Below are 18,934 nucleotides of genomic sequence, written 5' to 3'. Positions count from 1 at the left end.
CAGAGAGAGAGACAGAGAGAGAGAGAGTGAGAGAGGATGATAGAGAGATCACTGAGTAACACAGAGTGAGGTTCAGAGAGAGAGAGAGAGAGACATCACTGACCCACAGAGATTGAAGTTCAGAGAGAGAGAGAGAGACATCACTGACCCACAGAGAGTGAAGTTCAGAGAGAGAGAGAGAGACATCACTGACCCACACAGAGTGAGGTTCAGAGAGAGAGAGAGAGAGACATCACTGACCCACAGAGAGTGAAGTTCAGAGAGAGAGAGAGAGACATCACTGACCCACACAGAGTGAGGTTCAGAGAGAGAGAGAGAGACATCACTGACCCACACAGAGTGAGGTTCAGAGAGAGAGAGAGGTGTTGGACAATTACTGATAGTAGTTCCCCTGGATTGATATAGTGGGTCTTACCTTTTGTTACTTGCGTAAGGTGCTCTCCCTCCCAGAGCTGCCCAGAAATCCACAGGTTCCTGACCTTCCAGAACTGTCTGCTTCTCATGCTTTGACAGATTGTTGGCCATCGACTTGGCCATCTCCCGCTCATCACCGCTGCATCCCTGGAACAACCACTCACTTTGAATCCGGCCCAGAAAAACTCCAGATCTTTCTATCGTATCCTCCTTAAACATGAGCTCTGACTAAAATCTGTCTCCTGTGTCCTAACTCACACCAAGTCGTATTCACCCCCTCACCCCCTGTGCCCGCTGACCTAGGCTGGCTTCCCAGTTAAACAACGTCTCAATTTTAAAACTCTCGGCCTTATTCTCAAATCCCTCTAATGGCCTCCACACAGGCTTCGCTTTTCCTTTATTATGGAGTAGATAAATTACGGAATAGATACTTTGTCAATCAACAAGATCTGGCCCTCTGTCTCCGGGGAGCTCAAGTCCTGTGACATTGGGCTGGATTCTACTGCACCCCCAGCAGTGGGTTTGCAGGGAGGTGGGGCATGGAAAATGGCATGAGGGCCCCATGCCCGCTGCCCCCAACCACAATTTTATGGGGGGCGGTCAGAGGAAGCACCAGAAAGCTCATCTGCCTGTGGGTCAACTGAGGCCCTTAAGCAACCAATAAATGATCACTTAATGGCCTCATCCCGCCACTGCTGAGCTTGAACCAGCAGAAGAAGAGGCCCTCGGCTAGTGTCCAGCTGGTCAGCTGGTGGTGGACAGTGGGGTGAGTGGTGGGGAGGGGGACTACCTCCTTAATGGGCCAACAGGACCCACCAGAGGGTCTCCCCGCCCCAATCCAGATTACATCCCCCCCCAAACCCCAGGTTCCCCTCAGCCTGCCTTGCCCCCTACCACCTGGTCTACCCTGGCCCCAGACCTTCTTCACGCCTGGACTTTCTAGCCTGACCCCAGCGATACAGACCCCCCCCTGCCCTACACCCACTCCCACTCAAATTTCAGTCCGCTTCCGGCTCTGGCTCCTCGGTGCTGGGGAATGTTGTAGTCCCAGCAGTGGCCACTGTGCCTGGTGGCGCTGCTGGGACCAGAGAGCTGATGAGATGAGGGCAGAATTCCCCCCGTGACGGTAATTAACACCCCTTCAAGTGTTAAATGTCATCGGTGCGTGGGTGAGCTCACTCCTGACTTTTTTGGCCAGGGTTCAGGGACCCCATTAAATCTAGCGACTGTGAATTCTCTCCTAGGGTGTATTGCAAGTGTCCCAAGATATATATATAAGGGATCTCCCATTTAAGACTGAGATGAGGAGGAATTGCTTCTCTCAGAGGGTAATGTCACTGGACTAGTAATCCAGAGGCCCAGGCTAATGCTCTGCTTCTAACACATTTACATCCTTCCTTAAATAAGGAGACCAATACTGTACACAGTACTCCAGATGTGGTCTCACCAGTGCCCTGTCCAAGTGAAGCATAATCTCCCTGCTTTTGTAATCAATTCTCCTCGCAATAAATAATAACTAGCTATTATGTTAGAATAACAACATTCTATTTCCTCATTACTTGCTATACCTGCAGCATTTCTATGATCAGTAATCATCGTTCCCATTGAACACTCAATCCCTAAGAAAGCCAAGAAATATCATCGAACCCAATTACCATGTGAAATAATTCAAGAAAATAATCACAAAATAGCATAGCACAGAAATAGGCCATTCGGCCCATCAAGCCTGTGCCACCTCTTTTGAAGAGAAATCCAGTTAATCCCATTCCCCGTTCTCTTTCCCATATCTCCGCAATATTTTCTCCTTCACGTATTTATTCAGTTCCCCTTTTGAAAGTCACTGTTTCCACTGCCCAGTTCTGAGCGTTCCTTCCTCAATGAAGACGCAGCCTATTCTCAACTCACTACACTTGGGACAAGAATGTAAGGAGCAAGAGTAGGCCATTCGGCCCCTTGAACCTCCTCCCCCATTCAGTGCAATCATGCCCCATCTTCTGTCACGGCTGCCCTCTCCTTGCCCTGTGCCCCATACCCCTTTGAGTCCCCTGAGTACCCTTGGATGCCCATCGGCGTCCCCTTCCCCCGCAGATGGCCTTACCTTCCCACACCACAGATAGGTGGTCTGCTCCGTCTTCAGGACAAAGATGTCGTTGGAGTTGAGGGAGGAAGCGCGGGCGGGAACCTCGGTGGCTTTGGTGTTCAGCTCATCGGTGCCGCGGACTTGGAAGAGTCTAACAGACGGCTCGTCCTTCTTTCCTCCACGGCCTGTTCCGCCCTACAGTCATCAGGCAAGGACAAAGGAGCGGCAAGTCAGCCCTGGTGATTTGGTTTTTTGGACCTTGTGGAGTCCCCACCACCACCACCCCCGCGCCCACCCACCCACCCGCCAATGGTAAGGTTGCCCAATTTCACCCCCCCCCCCCCCCCGCCCCCCTCCAATAGCCCAAGGAAGCCCTTAGGTTTACAAGTCCCTCCGCCCAATGCTGAGGCGCTCAATCTCGGCCATGGGGCATTGGCATCACCGGGAGTCGAGGGGAGGGCGGGAAAATCCAGCCAGCGCCCGTACTTCCGATCGCCATCCGAGCGGCCTTCCGGGAACTGCCACCCGTGGGGCTCCTCGTGCCGGCCGCTCCTCCCAAACTTCTCCCTGGTGCCCGATGCCCGCGTCTGCCCCGCTCCCTCGGAAAAACCCGGGAGGCTGTCCGCCCGGGGAGGGGCGGCAATGAGGCCTGAGGCGCGGGACAAGCGAAGAGCTGACAGGCTCACCTCGTAAATGATGAGTTTGCCCTTGAAGATGGCCAGGAAGTGTCGCGGCTCCTTGCCCATGGTCACCCGCACCTGGACCGGCTCGCCGTTGTACCGGCCGTCGAGGCTGACCGCCTGATAGGCCGAAGCGGCAATCTCATCCCGAGAAGCGTGTAGTCCCTGATTGAACAAAGGCACAGAGAGTGTCACTGTAACCTGTAGCCCAGCACTTTGGGAAGGATGTCAAGGCCGCAGAGAGGGTGAAGAGGAGATTGACTAGAACGGCGCCTATGGATGAGGGACTTAGTTACGTGGAGACACTGCAGAAGCTGGGATTGTTCTCCCTAGAGCTGAGGAGGTGGAGGGGAGGCAATCAAAACTATGAAGGGTTCTGGTGGGTTTTTGATCAAGTAAATAAGCAGAAACTGTTTCCACTAGCAGGAGGTTCAGTAACAAAAGGATATAGATTTAAGATCATTGACAGGAAAACAGGGTGAGATGAGGGAATTTTTTGTTCTGAACAATAAGTGAAGATGACCTGAAACGTGCTGGCTGAAAGGGCACTGTAAGCAGATTCAATAATCACTTGCAAAAGGGAATTGGATAAATACTGGGAGGGGGAAGATTTGCAGGGCTATGGTGGAAGGGCAGGGGGAGTGGGAATAATTGGACAGCTCTTTCAAAGGACATAAGGAGTAGGAGTAGGAGTAGGCCATTCAGACCCTCAAACCTGCTCTGAATTCAATAAGATCATGGCTGATCTGATCTTGGCCTCAACTCAACTTTCATGCCTTTCATACTCTTCCTCAAAAGGCGGTAGAAGCAGAGTCCTTGAATATTTTTAAAGCAGAGCTAGATAGATTCTTGATTAACAAGGGGGTGAAAGGTTACTGGGGGTAGGCGGGAATGTGGGGTTAAGGTTACATTCAGATCAGCCATGATCTTATTGAATGGGGGAGCAGGCTTGAGGGACCGAGTGGCCTACTCCTGCTCCTAATTCGTATGTATGTTTGTCTGATCCACCCAGCCCCTGCCGCCACCATAACCTTTGACCCCCTTGTAGATCAAAGACCTGAGTAACTCAGCCTCGAACACATTCAATGACCCAGCCTCCAGTGCTCCCCTCGGGTAGAGAATTCCAAAGACAAGTGACTCCCCTCCGGCGAAGAAACTCTTCCCCGTCTACATCATAAATGGGGGACCCTTATCTTCAAATTGTGCCTCTTAGTTCCAGATACCCTCTGTGAGGGGAAACATTCTCCCAGCATCTGCCCTGTCAAGCCCCCTCAGAATCTTAGAGGTTTCAATGAGATCATCCCTTGTTTTTCTAAACCTCAGAGATTACAGACCCAATTTACCCAACCTCTCATCATAGGACATAGGGAGTCAAAGGTTATCAGGGGTAGGCGGGAATGTGGAGTTGAGGATACAATCAGGTCAGCCATGGTCACATCCCAGGGACCAATCTGGTGACACTTTACTGGACTGCCTTAGGTTTAAAAAACATTGTACTAGAAACATTCCAACCCCAGCCCCCCACAAAACTGGCCACATCCACCCCCCCCCCAACCAATCGATTAAACACCATTGGGAGCTTCCACTAATTTCATCACATTCAAGGTTTTGAGGAGGCCCCAGAGCTTAAACTGGAACTTTCGGGCTCAGGAACACTCATAGTCAACATTTTAAAAGCTTGTTAATGTAACTTTTTTGTGTAGTTTACTATGAAAGCAGAGGTAGATAGATAAGCAAGGGAGTCAAAGGTTATCAGGGGTAGGCGGGGAATGGGGAGTTGAGGTTACGATCAGGTCAGCCATGGTCTCATTGAATGTCGGAGCAGGCTCGAGGGGCCGAGTGGCCTAGTCCCGCTCCTAATCCGAATGGTCTCAAACTGGCCACTGTATCCAGTACAACTAGAAAGTGCATCCGCATATTTTTTTCAAGCCATTTAAAATCAGACTACAGACTGTGATAAACCAATTTTCAGCTATAATAATCAAACCGTGCCAAGTTACCACTCTTAAATAGATCAAGGAGTAATTTCAAAGTAAATTCTTCAAAACAAAATGACATCCTAAAGCTCAGTTTGCCAATTCTGCCTCAGGTGGAAACTGTACCCCACACGCGGTTGTCAATGTGTGGTCCCTACCTGCCACATGTAGAGAATGTAGGCGGTCTTGTTGGCTTTCATGTACGTGTAAAGCACCAAGTAACAGTCGCCCCCGTAGAACTGGCCGTAGGTTTTGGGATCCACCAGAACAGGCTCATTATCCTCGATTCTCCAGACCTGATCCAGAAGAGGGAACACGTCAGCCGTCACTTTAAATTAATAATCGTTTGGCAGTACAGAACTTGAGGGTCGCTGAGAAAAGAGACACGTCAAAGCTTTGCGTCTTGCACTCGTCAGGACCCTTCATAAGAACACCAATATATGGGGAAAACAACAATTTATACTGTATGTGAAGAGAGTTTTTAAAAAAAAATTTTTTCATGGGATGTGGGCTTCACTGGCTGGGTCAGCGCTTATTGCCCATCTTGAGAAGGTGGTGGTGAGCTGCCTTCTTGAGCCGCTGCAGTCCATGCGGTGTAGGTACACCCACAGTGCTGTTAGGAAGGGAGTTCTGATTGGTTGGCAAGTGGACTCTGATTGGTAGTGGTGTTGCCATGGAGAATGCACCAGTGATGGTGACTGACAGTTAACTGCCAAGCATTGTTTGAAATTTAAATTTCAAATCACCTGAACAGAAAACATTCACGGGGTTGGTGGGGGGGAGAAGGGTGGGGGAATGGGACCGGCTAAACTGCCCTTGCAGCAAGCTGGCACAAGCTCAATGGGCTGAATGGCCTCCTTCTGTTCTGTAACCATTCTATGGTCAATTTCATTTAATGCATCAGTTTGATTTACTGTGGCAATCCCCTTTGTTCGATATATCAATCATTCACCACACTAATCAATCTGTTCAATAAATCAATCAAATTCAATCAATACTTCCTCAATTACAACAACAATGTACATTAAAGCAGAGCCTTTACTGTAAAAAAAGTGCTTCATGGGTAGAACCAGACAGGGAGAGTCGTCCTTTTAAAATTCAATTTGGGACCTTTGTTTTCTTGGCTCAGTGAGTAGACGGACCACCTGATGTGGCTTTGGTCTTAAAGGATGAGAATATTCCCGAGTTTGAGCCTTGGGTTAGGGTCACTCCCCTCTGGTGAAAGAGTAACCCATGGTTATCTGGTGCCTCCTGTTGAAATGTGCGGTTAGAACCAACTGAGGGGACCATCAGGATTGAGTGGTGATGCTTTCCATGTTCAAATAGCTGGATAACACTCGCGCTTTAGGCACCCACACATGAAAACCTGTGCTACAGCCCTTAAACCAAATCGATGGGTGTTGCTACAAGCCATGAAGACCATCGTCAATCTCGTCCACAAGATCCCAATCACGACACTTCCTCCATGTTCCCTTAAGGGTTGTGGAGTGGAGAGGGCTAATCGTTATGTTTAACTGTGAATGCACGTGGAACTGTGGGAACAGGAGTGATCGTCACTTTAAAAGGAGAAATGGACGAATACTTGGAAAGGAGAAACTGAATGGGCTAAAGCGTAGAGCAAGGGGGGGTGTGGGACTAATTGGATAGTTCGTTCAAAGAGCCGGCACGATGGGCTGAATGGCCTTCTTTTGCACTGTGAGGTCCTGACGTGGATTCTGACTAATTAAATAAGGTGTCCTGCAGGTATCACTGGGAACTAATTGCCCCACCCCTACCCCCCCCCCCCCCCCCCCCCCCCCGCCACCAGGCAGCGCCTTAAGGGTGAACAGAGCGTTACTTACCTCGACTTTCCCAGACGCATCATCCACCATTCTCTGTCGAGCTGCGAGGTCTGGTCTGGCGTGCAACTCAGTCACATCAAATTTAGTCTGCTCCACTTTGGCTGTAATGAGATCAGGCAGAGAATGAAGGCCTGGAGGAAGGACCTTGACAGAGGGGCTCATTTTATTCTGCGCAGAGCATACAAGCGCAGAAACGGGCCATTTGGCCCATCTGGTCTGTGCCGGTGTTTATGCCCCGTGCTCCACTCCAGTTAACCCTATCAGCACAAACAGCCCCTTCCCTCCTCCCACAATTCACACACTCACGTGAAGAACGGACGCTGAACTCACTGCCCACGAGGGCGGCGAAAGCGGAGATTTGGGCACTTGGGGGAAATATAGAGCTGCAGGGATCAAGCGGGGGAAATGGGACTGAATGGGTTGCTCTACAGAGAGCCGGCAAGGACTCGATGGGCCGAATGGCCTCCTTCTGCGCTGTAAATGGCCCTATGAATAACCAGTGGACCCAGGTTTAAAATAATTGACAAAAGAACCAGAGAGGAGGATTTTTTTTTTTTACGCACAGTGGGTGGTTATGATCTAGAATGCACGGCCCAAAATGGGGGCAAAAACCAATTCGATCCTTCAAAAGGGAATTAGAAGATATTGGAAGAGAAAAAATTACAGGGAGATGGGAAAGAGCGGGAGAGTGGGACTAACTGGGTTTATTTTTATTCTTTCATGGGATGTGGGTGTCGCTGAAAGGCCAGCATTTGTTGCCCATCCCTAATTGCCCTCGAGAAGGTGGGGGTGAGCTGCCTTCGTGAACTGCTGCGGTCCATGTGGTGTAGGTACACCCACCGTGCTGTTAGGGAGGGAGTTCCAGGTCTTCCTAACTAAATTGCTCTTCCATAGAGTCAGCACGGACTCGGTGGGGCCGAATAGTCTGCTGTTTGCTGTTCTCGTCTATGATTCAGGAGAGGAGGTGGTGGGGGTGGGGGTGGAGGCAGGGAGAACGTTGAAGGTAGATGCGATGCGCGGGGCTAAGCAAAGGTCCTGCAACCTAGTGAAGACTTACCGATCTTGCCCACTGTGTGTTTCTTGCCCAGACCTTCAGTTTGCCATTTGACTGTCCACTTTTTGAAGAGTTGTTTGAAGATGGCTGACTCCGCACCGTCATTCAGTAACACCACGTTGGTCCTGGGCGAGTAGCCCTTGGCCTTTATGAATCCCTAGAAGGCGACAGAATGGAAAGACGGCATCACAATGAAGGAGTGGCTTCCCCCAGAGCATATCGCGGCTTTCCAACAACGCCAGCTGTATCCGTACAAATAGTCAATCGGTTGGTCATCACTTGGAAGGTAGGCGAGCAGTTTTTGTTTTGTTAAGCGAACTGTCTCCGGACCCTCAGGCGTGAAGGCAGCCCTTTCACTTCTTATAGGAACAGTAGGAGGCCATTCAGCCCTTCAAGTCAGTCCCCATTCAATTAAATCGTGACCAACTGTAGCTCGACCTCCATTTACCTGCCTTGATCAATATCCCTTGATAACCCTTACCTAATAAGTTCCACTTGCTGCTCTCTAAAAGACTAACGAAGGATCCGGAACAGGCACAATGGGCTGAATGGCCTCCTTCTGTGCTGCATCGTTCAATGATACACATTGGATTGAAAGGCCTGGATAGAGTGGACGTGGGGAAGATGTTTCCATTAGTAGGAGAGACTAGGACCCGAGGGCACAGCCTCAGAGTAAAGGGAAGACCTTTTAGAACAGAGATGAGGAGAAACTTCTTTAGCCAGAGAGTGGTGAATCTATGGAATTCATTGCCACAGAAGGCTGTGGAGGCCAGGTCATTGAGTGTACTTAAGACCGAGATAGATAGGTTCTTGATTGGTAAGGGGATCAAAGGTTATGGGGAGAAGGTGGGAGAATGGGGTTGAGAAACTTAGCGGCCATGATTGAATGACGGAGCAAACTCGATGGGCCGAATGGCCTAATTTCTGCTCCTATGTCTTATGGTCTTATGGATTTTTACAGGACATTGTTTACCCAGATCCCTCGAAAACTAAGCAACAATTAGATGTTGGCTTAACTTTTTTCTTTTTGTATTATGCTACCTACAACAGTCATGAGATTATTGGTTATAGATAGATACTTTTTTTTTATTCTTTCATGGGATGTGGGTGCTGCTGGCAAAGCCAGCATTCGCTCCCCATCCCTAATAGTGGTTTTCTAGGGCCATTTCAGGGGGCAGTTAAGAGTCAACCACATTGCTGTGGGTCTGGAGTCACATGTAGGCCAGACCAGGTAAGGACGGCAGATTTCCTTCCCAACAGGACATTAGTGAACCAGATGGGTTTTTACATGGTCACCATCCCTGTGACCAGTTTTATAATCCCAGATTTTATTCACTGAACTTAAATTCCACCAGCTGCCGTGGTGGGATTTGAACCCGTGTTCCCAGAGCATTAGCCTGAGCCTCTGGTTTACTAGTCCAGTGATATAGCCCAACACCACCATCTAGAGGCTACAGCAGGGAAACAAGCTATTCAGCCCATCTAGCCCTTGACAGCGTTCGCCCTACACAGAAACAGTACTAATCGCATTTCCCCACCCTGTTCTCATATCTGCCTCCCTTCATCCACATTTCTAATCTAATCTTGACTGTTGACACAGGCCGGGATTTTCCGGTCCTGTCACGAGTGGGACCCGCCGTGGGTGAGGCAGCGCCCCAGCCAAGTGTTGAGGCTTGAGGCGGGACCGGAAGATCCTGGCAGCGGGCAAGTGGGGAAAATCCCGCCGTTAGCCTCTGTTGCAACCACTAACTTTTCTCCCGCCTTCTGTTCTAAATCTCTCGCATTTAGTCTTGTATCTATGTCTCTTCTTTCTTGACCTCCCTCAAGGTTGGAAAGGTTGGGCCTGTATCCATTGGAGTTTAGAAGAATGAGAGGTGATCTTAATGAAACATATAAGATTCTGAGGGTATTTGACAGGGTAGATGCTGAAAGGATGTCTCCCCACTGTGGGAGAGGCTAGAACTAGGAGGAGACATTTTAAAAAATAAGGAGTCTCCCATTTAACACAGGGATAAAAAGAATTTTTTTTCTGTGAGAGGGTCATGAATCTTTGGGACTCTCTTCACGGGAGAGCAGAGGAGGCAGGGTCAATGCACTCTTTTAAGGCGGAGGTAGGTAGATTCTTGACTAACAAGGGAGTCAAAGGTTATTGGGAGTGGGTGGAATGTGGAGTTGAAGCCACAATCAGATCGGCCATGATCTTATTGAATGGCGGAGCAGGCTCGAAGGGCCGAATGGCCTACTTCTGTTCGTACAGAAAAACAGCCTGTTTCTCTCTGTCCTTTCATTATTTTACCCACTTCTCTCATGTTATCCCATAATTAATGTTGCTTTAAAAGAAAGCCCGGTCTTTCAGGTCTTTCTCCATATTTGTATTTCCTCATATCAGGCAACATCCTAAACAATCTGTGTTAAACTCTAAAGATTCCATATCCTTCCTATTGTTTGGAGCCCTGTATTAGCATAGATAGAGGATTGGCTAACTGACAGGAAACAGAGGGTCAGGATAAAGGAGCTATTTTCAGGTTGGCTGTGGACTAGTGGAGTGGCCACAGGGATCGGTGCTGGGGCCTCAGCTATTGACAATCTATATTAATGATTCGGTGAAGGGTCTGGCTGTGTTGCATTCAAATTTGCTGATGATACGAAAGTCAGTAGAAAAGCAGGTTGTGAGGAGTCTGCAGGTTAGTTTAGACAGGTTAAGTGAGTGGGCAAAAATTTAGCAGATGGACTATAATGCGGGAAAGTATGAGGTTAACCACTTTGGCAGGAAGAATAGAAAAGTGACATATTATTCAAATGGAAGGGACTGCGATACAGAGGGATCTGGGTGTCCTTGTACATGAATCACGAAATGTTAGTATGCAAATACAGCAAGTGCTTGGGAAGGCATGTTGGCATTTAATGCAAGTAGGGGTGGAATATAAAAGTAGGGAAGTCTTGCTACAACTGTGCAGGGCATTGGTGAGACTGCACCTAGAGTACTGTGTATAGCTTTGTTCTATGTACTTAAGGTGGGATATACTTGCAATGGAAGCGGTTCAGAGAAGGTGCATTAGGTTGATTCCTGGGATGAAGTGGTTGTTTTATGAGGAAAGGTTGAGCAGATTGGGCCTATACTCAGTGGAGTTTAGAACAATGAGAAGTGATCTTATTGAAACATATAAGATTCTGAGGGAGCTCGACAGGAGATTGAGAGGAGGTTTCCCCTCGTGGGGGAATCTAAAAGTAAGGGACACATGAAAAATGACAAGTCTCCCATTTAAGAAGGAGATGGGGAGGAATTTCTTCTCTGACGATCATTTGTCTGTGGAATTCTCTTCCACAGGGAGCAGTGGAGGCTGGGTCATTGAATATATTCAAGGCTGAGTTAGACAGATTTTTGATCTACTATGGAGTCAAGAGTTATAGGAGACAGGCAGGAAAGTGAAGTTAGCCTACAATCAGAGAGAATCTAACCATCTCCCCTTGACTTTCAATGGCATTACCATCACTGAATCCCCCACTATCAACATCCTGGGGGTTACCACTGGCCAGAAACTGAACTGTATTCAGCCATATAAATACTGTGGCTACAAGAGCAGGTCAGAGGCTAGGAATCGTGCAACGAGTAACTCACCTCCTGACTCCCCAAAGCCTGTCCACCATCTACAAGGCACAAGTCAGGAGTGTGATGGAATACTCCCCACTTGCCTGGATGAGTGCAACTCCCACAACACTCAAGAAGTTCAACACCATCCAGGACAAAGCAGCCCACTTGATTGGCACCACATCCACAACATTCACTCCCTCCACCACCGACACACAGTAGCAGCAGTGTGTACAAGATGCATTGCAGCAATTCAAGCCTCCTTAGACAGCACCTTCCAAACCCATGACTGCCACCATCTAGAAGGACAAGGGCAGCAGGCATATGGAAACACCACCACCAGGAAGTTCCCCTCCAAGCCATTCACCATCCTGACTTGGAAATATATCGCCGTTCCTTCACTGTCGCTGGGTCAAAATCCTGGAACTCCCTCCCTAACAGCACTGTGGGTGTACCTACACCACATGGACTGCAGCGGTTCAAGAAGGCAGCTCACCACCACCTTCTCAAGGGCAATTAGGGATGGGCAATAAATTCTGGCCTAGCCAGTGACACCCACATCCCATGAATGATTAAAAAAAAGATTAGCCATGATCTTATTGGGTGGAGGGGCAGGCTTGATGGGCCAAATGGTCTACTCCTACTTCCTAGATCTTACTGCACAAAGTAATTTGCCTGAGCTCTTCTTGACATTTTCATAGCATCATAGGGCAGAATTTAACTTGGGCAGCAGGGGGCTTGACCCCTGTACTGACATCTGGTGGCATTCCCACCAACCTGACTTCCTATAGGTTCCCCCAACAGAATGGGATATCTAATTGGCAGTGGAAACCCTGCCACAGAAGCTCCTGGGTTCACCAGGGGGCATTTAATTGCTGTATTCCCATATCTGGGACAGATATCCTGTCCCTGAGAGCTGTTGACCAAGCAAAGGCCAACAGCTCTCCAGTACCAGGTGCACCACCAGGAGTGGTGGTCACTGCCGGTATTGCACTGCGGCTTTGCAGAAGATCGATGATCAATGACTCCTCTGGAGTCAAGTGAGTGGAGTGGGATTGGGGGCTCCATGGGGGTGGGGGTGCTGAGGGGGGTTTAACAGCAAGGATGGAGGGGTGGCTTCCTGCAGTGTACCCCCTTCCCATTGTCAGGTCCCTTAATTGGGCACAGAGTGCCATAGAACAAGGGACACACCCTCACCCCCCTGAAGGCCACAGGCAAACGCAACAGGATTTTTGTAGTCCTCCCTGATGGCAGGTGCCCTGCCAGCCTCTGGTAGAATTCCAGCAGCACTAGAACTGTTGTTTAAGCAGCCACTGGCCCAGCCTGTACAGGTTGATACAGGCCCAAACGTGCCCCATGGGACCTCATCCCAGGAACTGGCCTTTTTTTTATTATTCTTTCACAGGATGTGGGCTTCGCTGGCTGGGTCAGCATTTATTGCCCATCCCTAATTGCCCCTGAGAAGGTGGTAGTGAGCTGCCTTCTTGAACCGCTGCAGCCCATGTGGTGTAGGTACACCCACAGTGCTGTTAGGGAGGGCGTTCCAGGATTTTGACCCAGCGACAGTGAAGGAACAATGATATATTTCCAAGTCAGGATGGTGAGTGGCTTGGAGGGGAACTTCCTGGTGGTGGTGTTCCCATCTATCTGCTGCCCTTGTCCTTCTAGATGGTAGTGGTCGTGGGTTTGGAAGGTTCTGTCTAAGGAGTCTTGGTAAATTCCTGCAGTGCATCTTGTAGATGGTACACACTGCTGTTACTGTGCGTTAGTGGTGGAGGGAGTGAATGTTTGTGGATGTGGTGCCAATCAAGTGGGCTGTTTTGTCCTGAATCGTGTCAAAATTCTTGAGTGTTGTGGGAACTGCACTCATCCAGACAAGTGGGGAGTATTCCATCACACTCCTGACTTGTGCCTTGTGGATGGCGGACAGGCTTTGATGAGTTAGCAGGCGAGTTACTCGTCACAGGATTCCTAGCCTCTGACCTGCTCTTGTAGCCACAGTATTTATATGGCTAATCCAGTTCAGTTTCTGGTCAATGGTAACCCCCAGGATGTTGATAGTGGGGGAATTCAGTGATGGTAATGCCATTGAATATTATGGGGCGAACGTCAAGTCAAATACAAACATGTGAATTAGGAACAGGAGTGGGCCTGCCCATGTTGCCTAGACTCCAGAACCTGTGCCAGCTGACACATACAGCTGAACAGGTGATTGACACCCGCTGTCTGAGCTCACTCGCTGGCCGGGGCTGAGGACCTGGACATCAACATCCAGCAGAAAAGAGACAGGGGACTTTTGGGGGGGTGGGTGGGGAGTGGTCGGATTGTATTGGGTGGGGGGGCGCGGTTTGGAATTGGTAGTAAAATTTTTGGGGGGGGATTTAAATTGGACTTGGGTAGGCAACATGAGAACAAGGCGGCATTTCATTGGCCATCCGTTACACCCGCCCCTTGTTCATTTCCATTCGATAGAGTCGACTAGTAGGCGTGTGATGTAGACACCACCAAGTACGATCCCACCTAGTTTAATCGATTCCACCCACAATACCCCAGCAGATATTCGGTTCCATCAATCCCGCCCGTTACACGACTATACCTGATATCCTGTTCAATCAATTCCATCCCTTTTGAACCTCACAGACAAGTCCAATTACAAACCCCCTTACATGTCTCAGTTTAGCATGGTGGCCATACTCACCAAAGCCCTGTTCATCCCTGCCCGTTTCTCGTCTTTACTGGCGTCTTTCCCTTTCCAAACAAAGATGGTGGCACCGCCTTGATCCAGGATGTAACAATCCTGCAGAGAGAAGGCAGATTAGTCAGCACGGCACCAGTGGGGGAAATCCTAGGTGCCCAAACTTCAAAGCCCCGACCAATAGTTTCAAAAGAACTGACGTCACTCATCTTAAAAAAAATCTCACAACTCAAGGAACAAACCACGCAGCTGAAATAACAGCCTCTGTGAATTAGGGCTGAGATCAATGTCACTGCTTCCCGGCGGGTTTCCATATTTTCAATAGCATTGCTGAAAAGAGAGACATGTCGCTGAAGCTTTTTGTCTTGTACTCATCAGGACAAAGGCAAGAATACCAAATTTCAAACAATCACGACAATTTATACTACAGTAAAAAGGATGCTGATTGGGAGGAAAGTCAACTCTGATTGGCCAAGGCCTTGCCATGAACAAAGCAACAATGACTTGCCAACAAATCAGCATTCTTTTCTCCTGCAGTACAAATTGTTGTGATGTACTCTTGCTTTTGTCCTGATGAGTGCAAGATGAAAAGCTTCAGCAACTTGTTTGTCTTTTCAGGGAGATTCAATGGCATTTAAGCATCACATTCCACTGACCAGTTTATTTTTCCACGAACACAGAAAACCCATTGTCCTTACTTATGACCACTGAAAATAACTAGTTACAATGGGAGTGTAGTAGGACATGAGGAAGATATAACTTAAAGCTGCAATAAAACCCAACCTTCCATTAATAGTAAATTAACAGGTGTATTGCCGTTGGAGGAAAGCATTGATGCCACGAACACAACTGACATAGAATAACAGTCAGCCAGTGTGAAACGCGTGCTGAGACGCTAAGTGCTGCTGGGGTGGGGGCGGGAGGAGGCCGGGCGCTGATGTAAGCAAGGATGAGCGCTGACAGAAAGCAGAGAGCTGCCTCAGCGAGCGGAATACCTGAAAAGCAGTAAGTAAAGTTTTTAAAATCAGGAAAAAAATGTGCAAGCATCATAATCAGTCACCTGAACATATATGTAATAAAAATGCTGTCCATAGATTTTTCTTTTTCTTTATTTTTCTTTCATTTAATAACGGAAACCTCATCCCGCCCATTGGATGAGGTTTCATGAAAAATGCAAAGGCCGCCTGGCCTATTTGCCTATCCACCAACCATAAGGTCGCACAGACCACGAAAAATTGGAGTCAATGGCTCCAGTAATGGGCTTAATTGCCCTCTTAATTGTCAGCGGGCACGCTTCCAACTTTTGCACGTGCCCGCTGACCGAAATATTGCGCGAGGGCGAGATGACCTCGGGACGCTCGCCCGACTTCATCTCGCGCGATTTTGCGTCCGGTCGGGTCAGGTGCACGCCCACAGGCCGAGCTAAAAATTCTGCCCCATGGTTACAAGAAGATCAAAACTAGGGACTAAATAATCAGGACAGGCAGGAAGGAAAGGGTGGTGGGGTAGCTTTGTTAGTACGAGATGGAATAAATACGATAGCAAGAAAGGATCTTGGATCAGAAGATGCAGAATCCATATGGGTGGAGGTAAGAAATAACAAGGGGAAGTTTATAGGCCCCCAAATGGTAGGTATACTGGAGGGCAGAGAATAAATCACGAGATAATGAGGGCCTGTAAAAAAGGCAGTACATTAACCATGGATAACTTTAACCTTCATGTGGATTGGGAAAATCAAACTGGCAGAGTTAGCCACGAGCAAGAATTCATAGAGTATATTCAGGACAGTTTCCTAGAACAATATGTTGTGGATCCAACCAGGGATCAGGCTATTTTGGATCTGGCAATGTGTAATGATGCAGGTTTAATAAATGATCTCAGAGTAAAAGATCCCCTAGGAAACAGTGACTATAATATGGTAGAATTTAGAATTCAGTTTGAAAGTGAGAAACTTGGGTCGGAAACAACTGTGCTAAACTTAAATAAAGGTCATTACAAAGGAATGAGGGCAGAGTTGGCTGGAGTGGACTGGAAAAGGAATTTAGCAGAAAAAACGGTTGATGTTTAAGAAAATATTTCATGACTCACAACAAAGATATGTCCCAGTGAGGAAGAAGGATTGTAGGAAGGTTTAACTATGGTTAACCAAGGAAGTTAAGGATAAGAAGTTAAGTATCAAATTGAAGGAAAAAACATACAATGTGGCAAAGATTAGTGGTCAGCCAGAGGATTGGGAAAGTTTTAAGAACCAACAAAAGATGACCAAAAAAATAATAAAGAGGGAGAAAATAAACTTTGAGGGTAAACTAGCAAGTAATATAAAAACCATCCAGAGAGGCCAAAGTGAACATAGGCCCCTTAGAGAATGAGGCTGTGGAAATAATTATGGGGAACCAGGAAATGGCAGGGGAGTTGAATAAATACTTTGCATCAGTCTTCACGGTGGAACACAATAATAGAATTCCAAAAATATTAAATAATCAAGGGGCAAAGGGAGGGGGGGAAGAAATAAATACAATAACTATCACTAGAGAAAAAGTACTAGGGAAACTAATGTGGCTAAAGGCCAATAAGTCCCCTGGGCCTGATGGGATTGCATCCTAAGATATGAAAGGAAGTGGCTACAGAGATAGTGGATGCGCTGGTAGTAATCTTCCAAGAATGCTTGGATTCTGGAAAAGCCCCAGAGGATTGGAAAACTGACAAACTTATTAAAAAAGGGAGGGAGGGAGACAAAACACAGGCCAGTTAGCTTAACATCTGTAATTGGGAAAATGTTGGAGTCTAATATAAAGGATGTAATTACAGAGCTTTTAGAAATGCATAATCTAATCAAGCAGAGTCAGCATGGCTTCATGAAGGGGAAATCATGCCTGACAAATTTATTAGAATCCTTTGAGGTGGTAACAAGCAGGATAGATAAAGGGGAACCAGTAGACTTAGTATATTTGGATTTCCAAAAGGCGTTCGATAAGGTACCGTACATAAGGTGACTTAATAAGATGAGCCCATGGTGTTGGAGGTAGCATATTAGCATGGATAGAGGACTGGCTAACTAATAGAAGACAGAGAGTTGGGATAAGGGGGCTATTTTCAGGTTGGCAACCTGTAACTAGTGGAGTGCCACGGGGATCAGTGCGGCGGCCACAATTATTTACAATATATATTAATGACTTAGATGAGGGAAGTAAATGTACTATCGCCAAGTTTGCGGATGAAACAAAAATAGGGGGGAAGGCAAGTGGTGAGGATGACACAAGGAGTCTACAGAGGGATATAGACAGGTTAAGTGAATGGGCTAAAACTTGGCAAATGGAATATAATGTGGGAAAATGTGAGGTTGTGCATTTTGGCAGGAAGAATAGAGGAGCTGAACATTATTTAAATGGAGAAAGACTGCAGAAAGCTGCAGCACAGAGGGATTTGGGGGTCCTCGTGCATGAATCACAAAAAACTAGCATACAAGTTCAACAGGTAATAGGGAAGCAAATGGGATGTTGGCCTTTATTTCAAAGGGAATGGAGTATAAAAATAGGGAAATCTTGCTAAAACTATACAAGGCACTAGTTAGGCCACACCTAGAATACTGTGAACAGTTTTGGTCCCCTTATCTAAGGAAAGATATACTGGCATTGGAGGCAGTCCAGAGAAGGTTCACTATGTTGATCATGGGTATGAAGGGGATTTCTTACGAGGAGAGTTTGAGTAGGTTGGGCCTGTACTCATTGGAATTTAGAAGAATGAGAGGCGACCTTATTGAAACATATAAGATTCTTAGGAGGCTTGACAGGGTAGATGCTGAGAGGTTGTTCCGCTTGTGGGAGAGTCTGGGACCAGAGGGCATAATCTCAGAGTAAGGGGTCGCCCATTTAAAACAGAGATGAGGAGGAATTTCTTCTCTCAGAGGGTAATGAATCTGTGGAATTCTTTACAAAGAGGGCTTTAGAGGCTGGGTCAATAAATATGTTCAAGGTTGAGATAGTCAGATTTTTAATCAGTAAGGGAATCAAGGCTTATGGGGAAAAGGCAGGAAAGTGGAGTTGAGGATTATCAGTTGAGCCATGGTCTCATTGAATGGCGGAGCAGACTCGATGGGCCGAATGGCCTACTTCTGCTCCTACATCTTATGGTTAACCATGCCTCTGCATCTCTATTTTCGAGTGTGGTCCTCACCATTTCAAACCAGCACATTTAAAACTCATGCCAGCTAGAAAGCAATAATGATTTGCATTTATTACACTTGCTGGTTATAACATGTAAAGGGCTTTGTTTATCCCGGGCCAACTGACCGATGAATTTCCGCCTACAATTGAGTCCATCGGCCTTTATTCGTTCACAGGAATGTGGGTTTCGCTGGCGAGGCCAACAGTTATTGCCCATCATTAATTGCCCCTGAAAAGATGGTTGGGCTGAATGGCCTGATTCTGGCAACCGCTGGCAGCGCAACGCCACACGACAAAGGCATCAACCTAATTCAATAGGACGTTGAGTGGAAGCGCAGTGACTTTTTGGTTTATTTTTGTCCTGTTCTACACCGTTGTTTTCAAATCGATACGTTCCCCTAACTTTATGGAATCGTGGAATGGTTACCACACAGGAGGGGGC

General features: G+C 47.6%; 1 protein-coding gene across 1 annotated transcript in view; it reads right to left on the bottom strand.

Moving 5' to 3' along the window:
• The window catches only part of vill (villin-like), an 82,673-nt gene that overhangs the window by 14,521 nt on the left and 49,218 nt on the right, over positions 1-18,934 (bottom strand). Inside the window, exons 9-15 of the mRNA XM_078536427.1 lie at positions 14,333-14,431; positions 8,049-8,202; positions 6,992-7,092; positions 5,309-5,446; positions 3,181-3,339; positions 2,513-2,689; positions 416-561 (exon numbers count right to left, since the gene is read on the bottom strand). Of these exons, the coding sequence (XP_078392553.1) occupies positions 416-561; positions 2,513-2,689; positions 3,181-3,339; positions 5,309-5,446; positions 6,992-7,092; positions 8,049-8,202; positions 14,333-14,431 (974 nt within the window). The remainder of the gene's footprint in view (positions 1-415; positions 562-2,512; positions 2,690-3,180; positions 3,340-5,308; positions 5,447-6,991; positions 7,093-8,048; positions 8,203-14,332; positions 14,432-18,934) is intronic.

This window comes from Cetorhinus maximus, chromosome 3 (assembly GCF_964194155.1).
Source record: "Cetorhinus maximus chromosome 3, sCetMax3.hap1.1, whole genome shotgun sequence".
Taxonomy (NCBI): Eukaryota; Metazoa; Chordata; class Chondrichthyes; order Lamniformes; family Cetorhinidae; genus Cetorhinus; species Cetorhinus maximus.
This window is presented reverse-complemented; position numbering and strand designations above follow the sequence as displayed.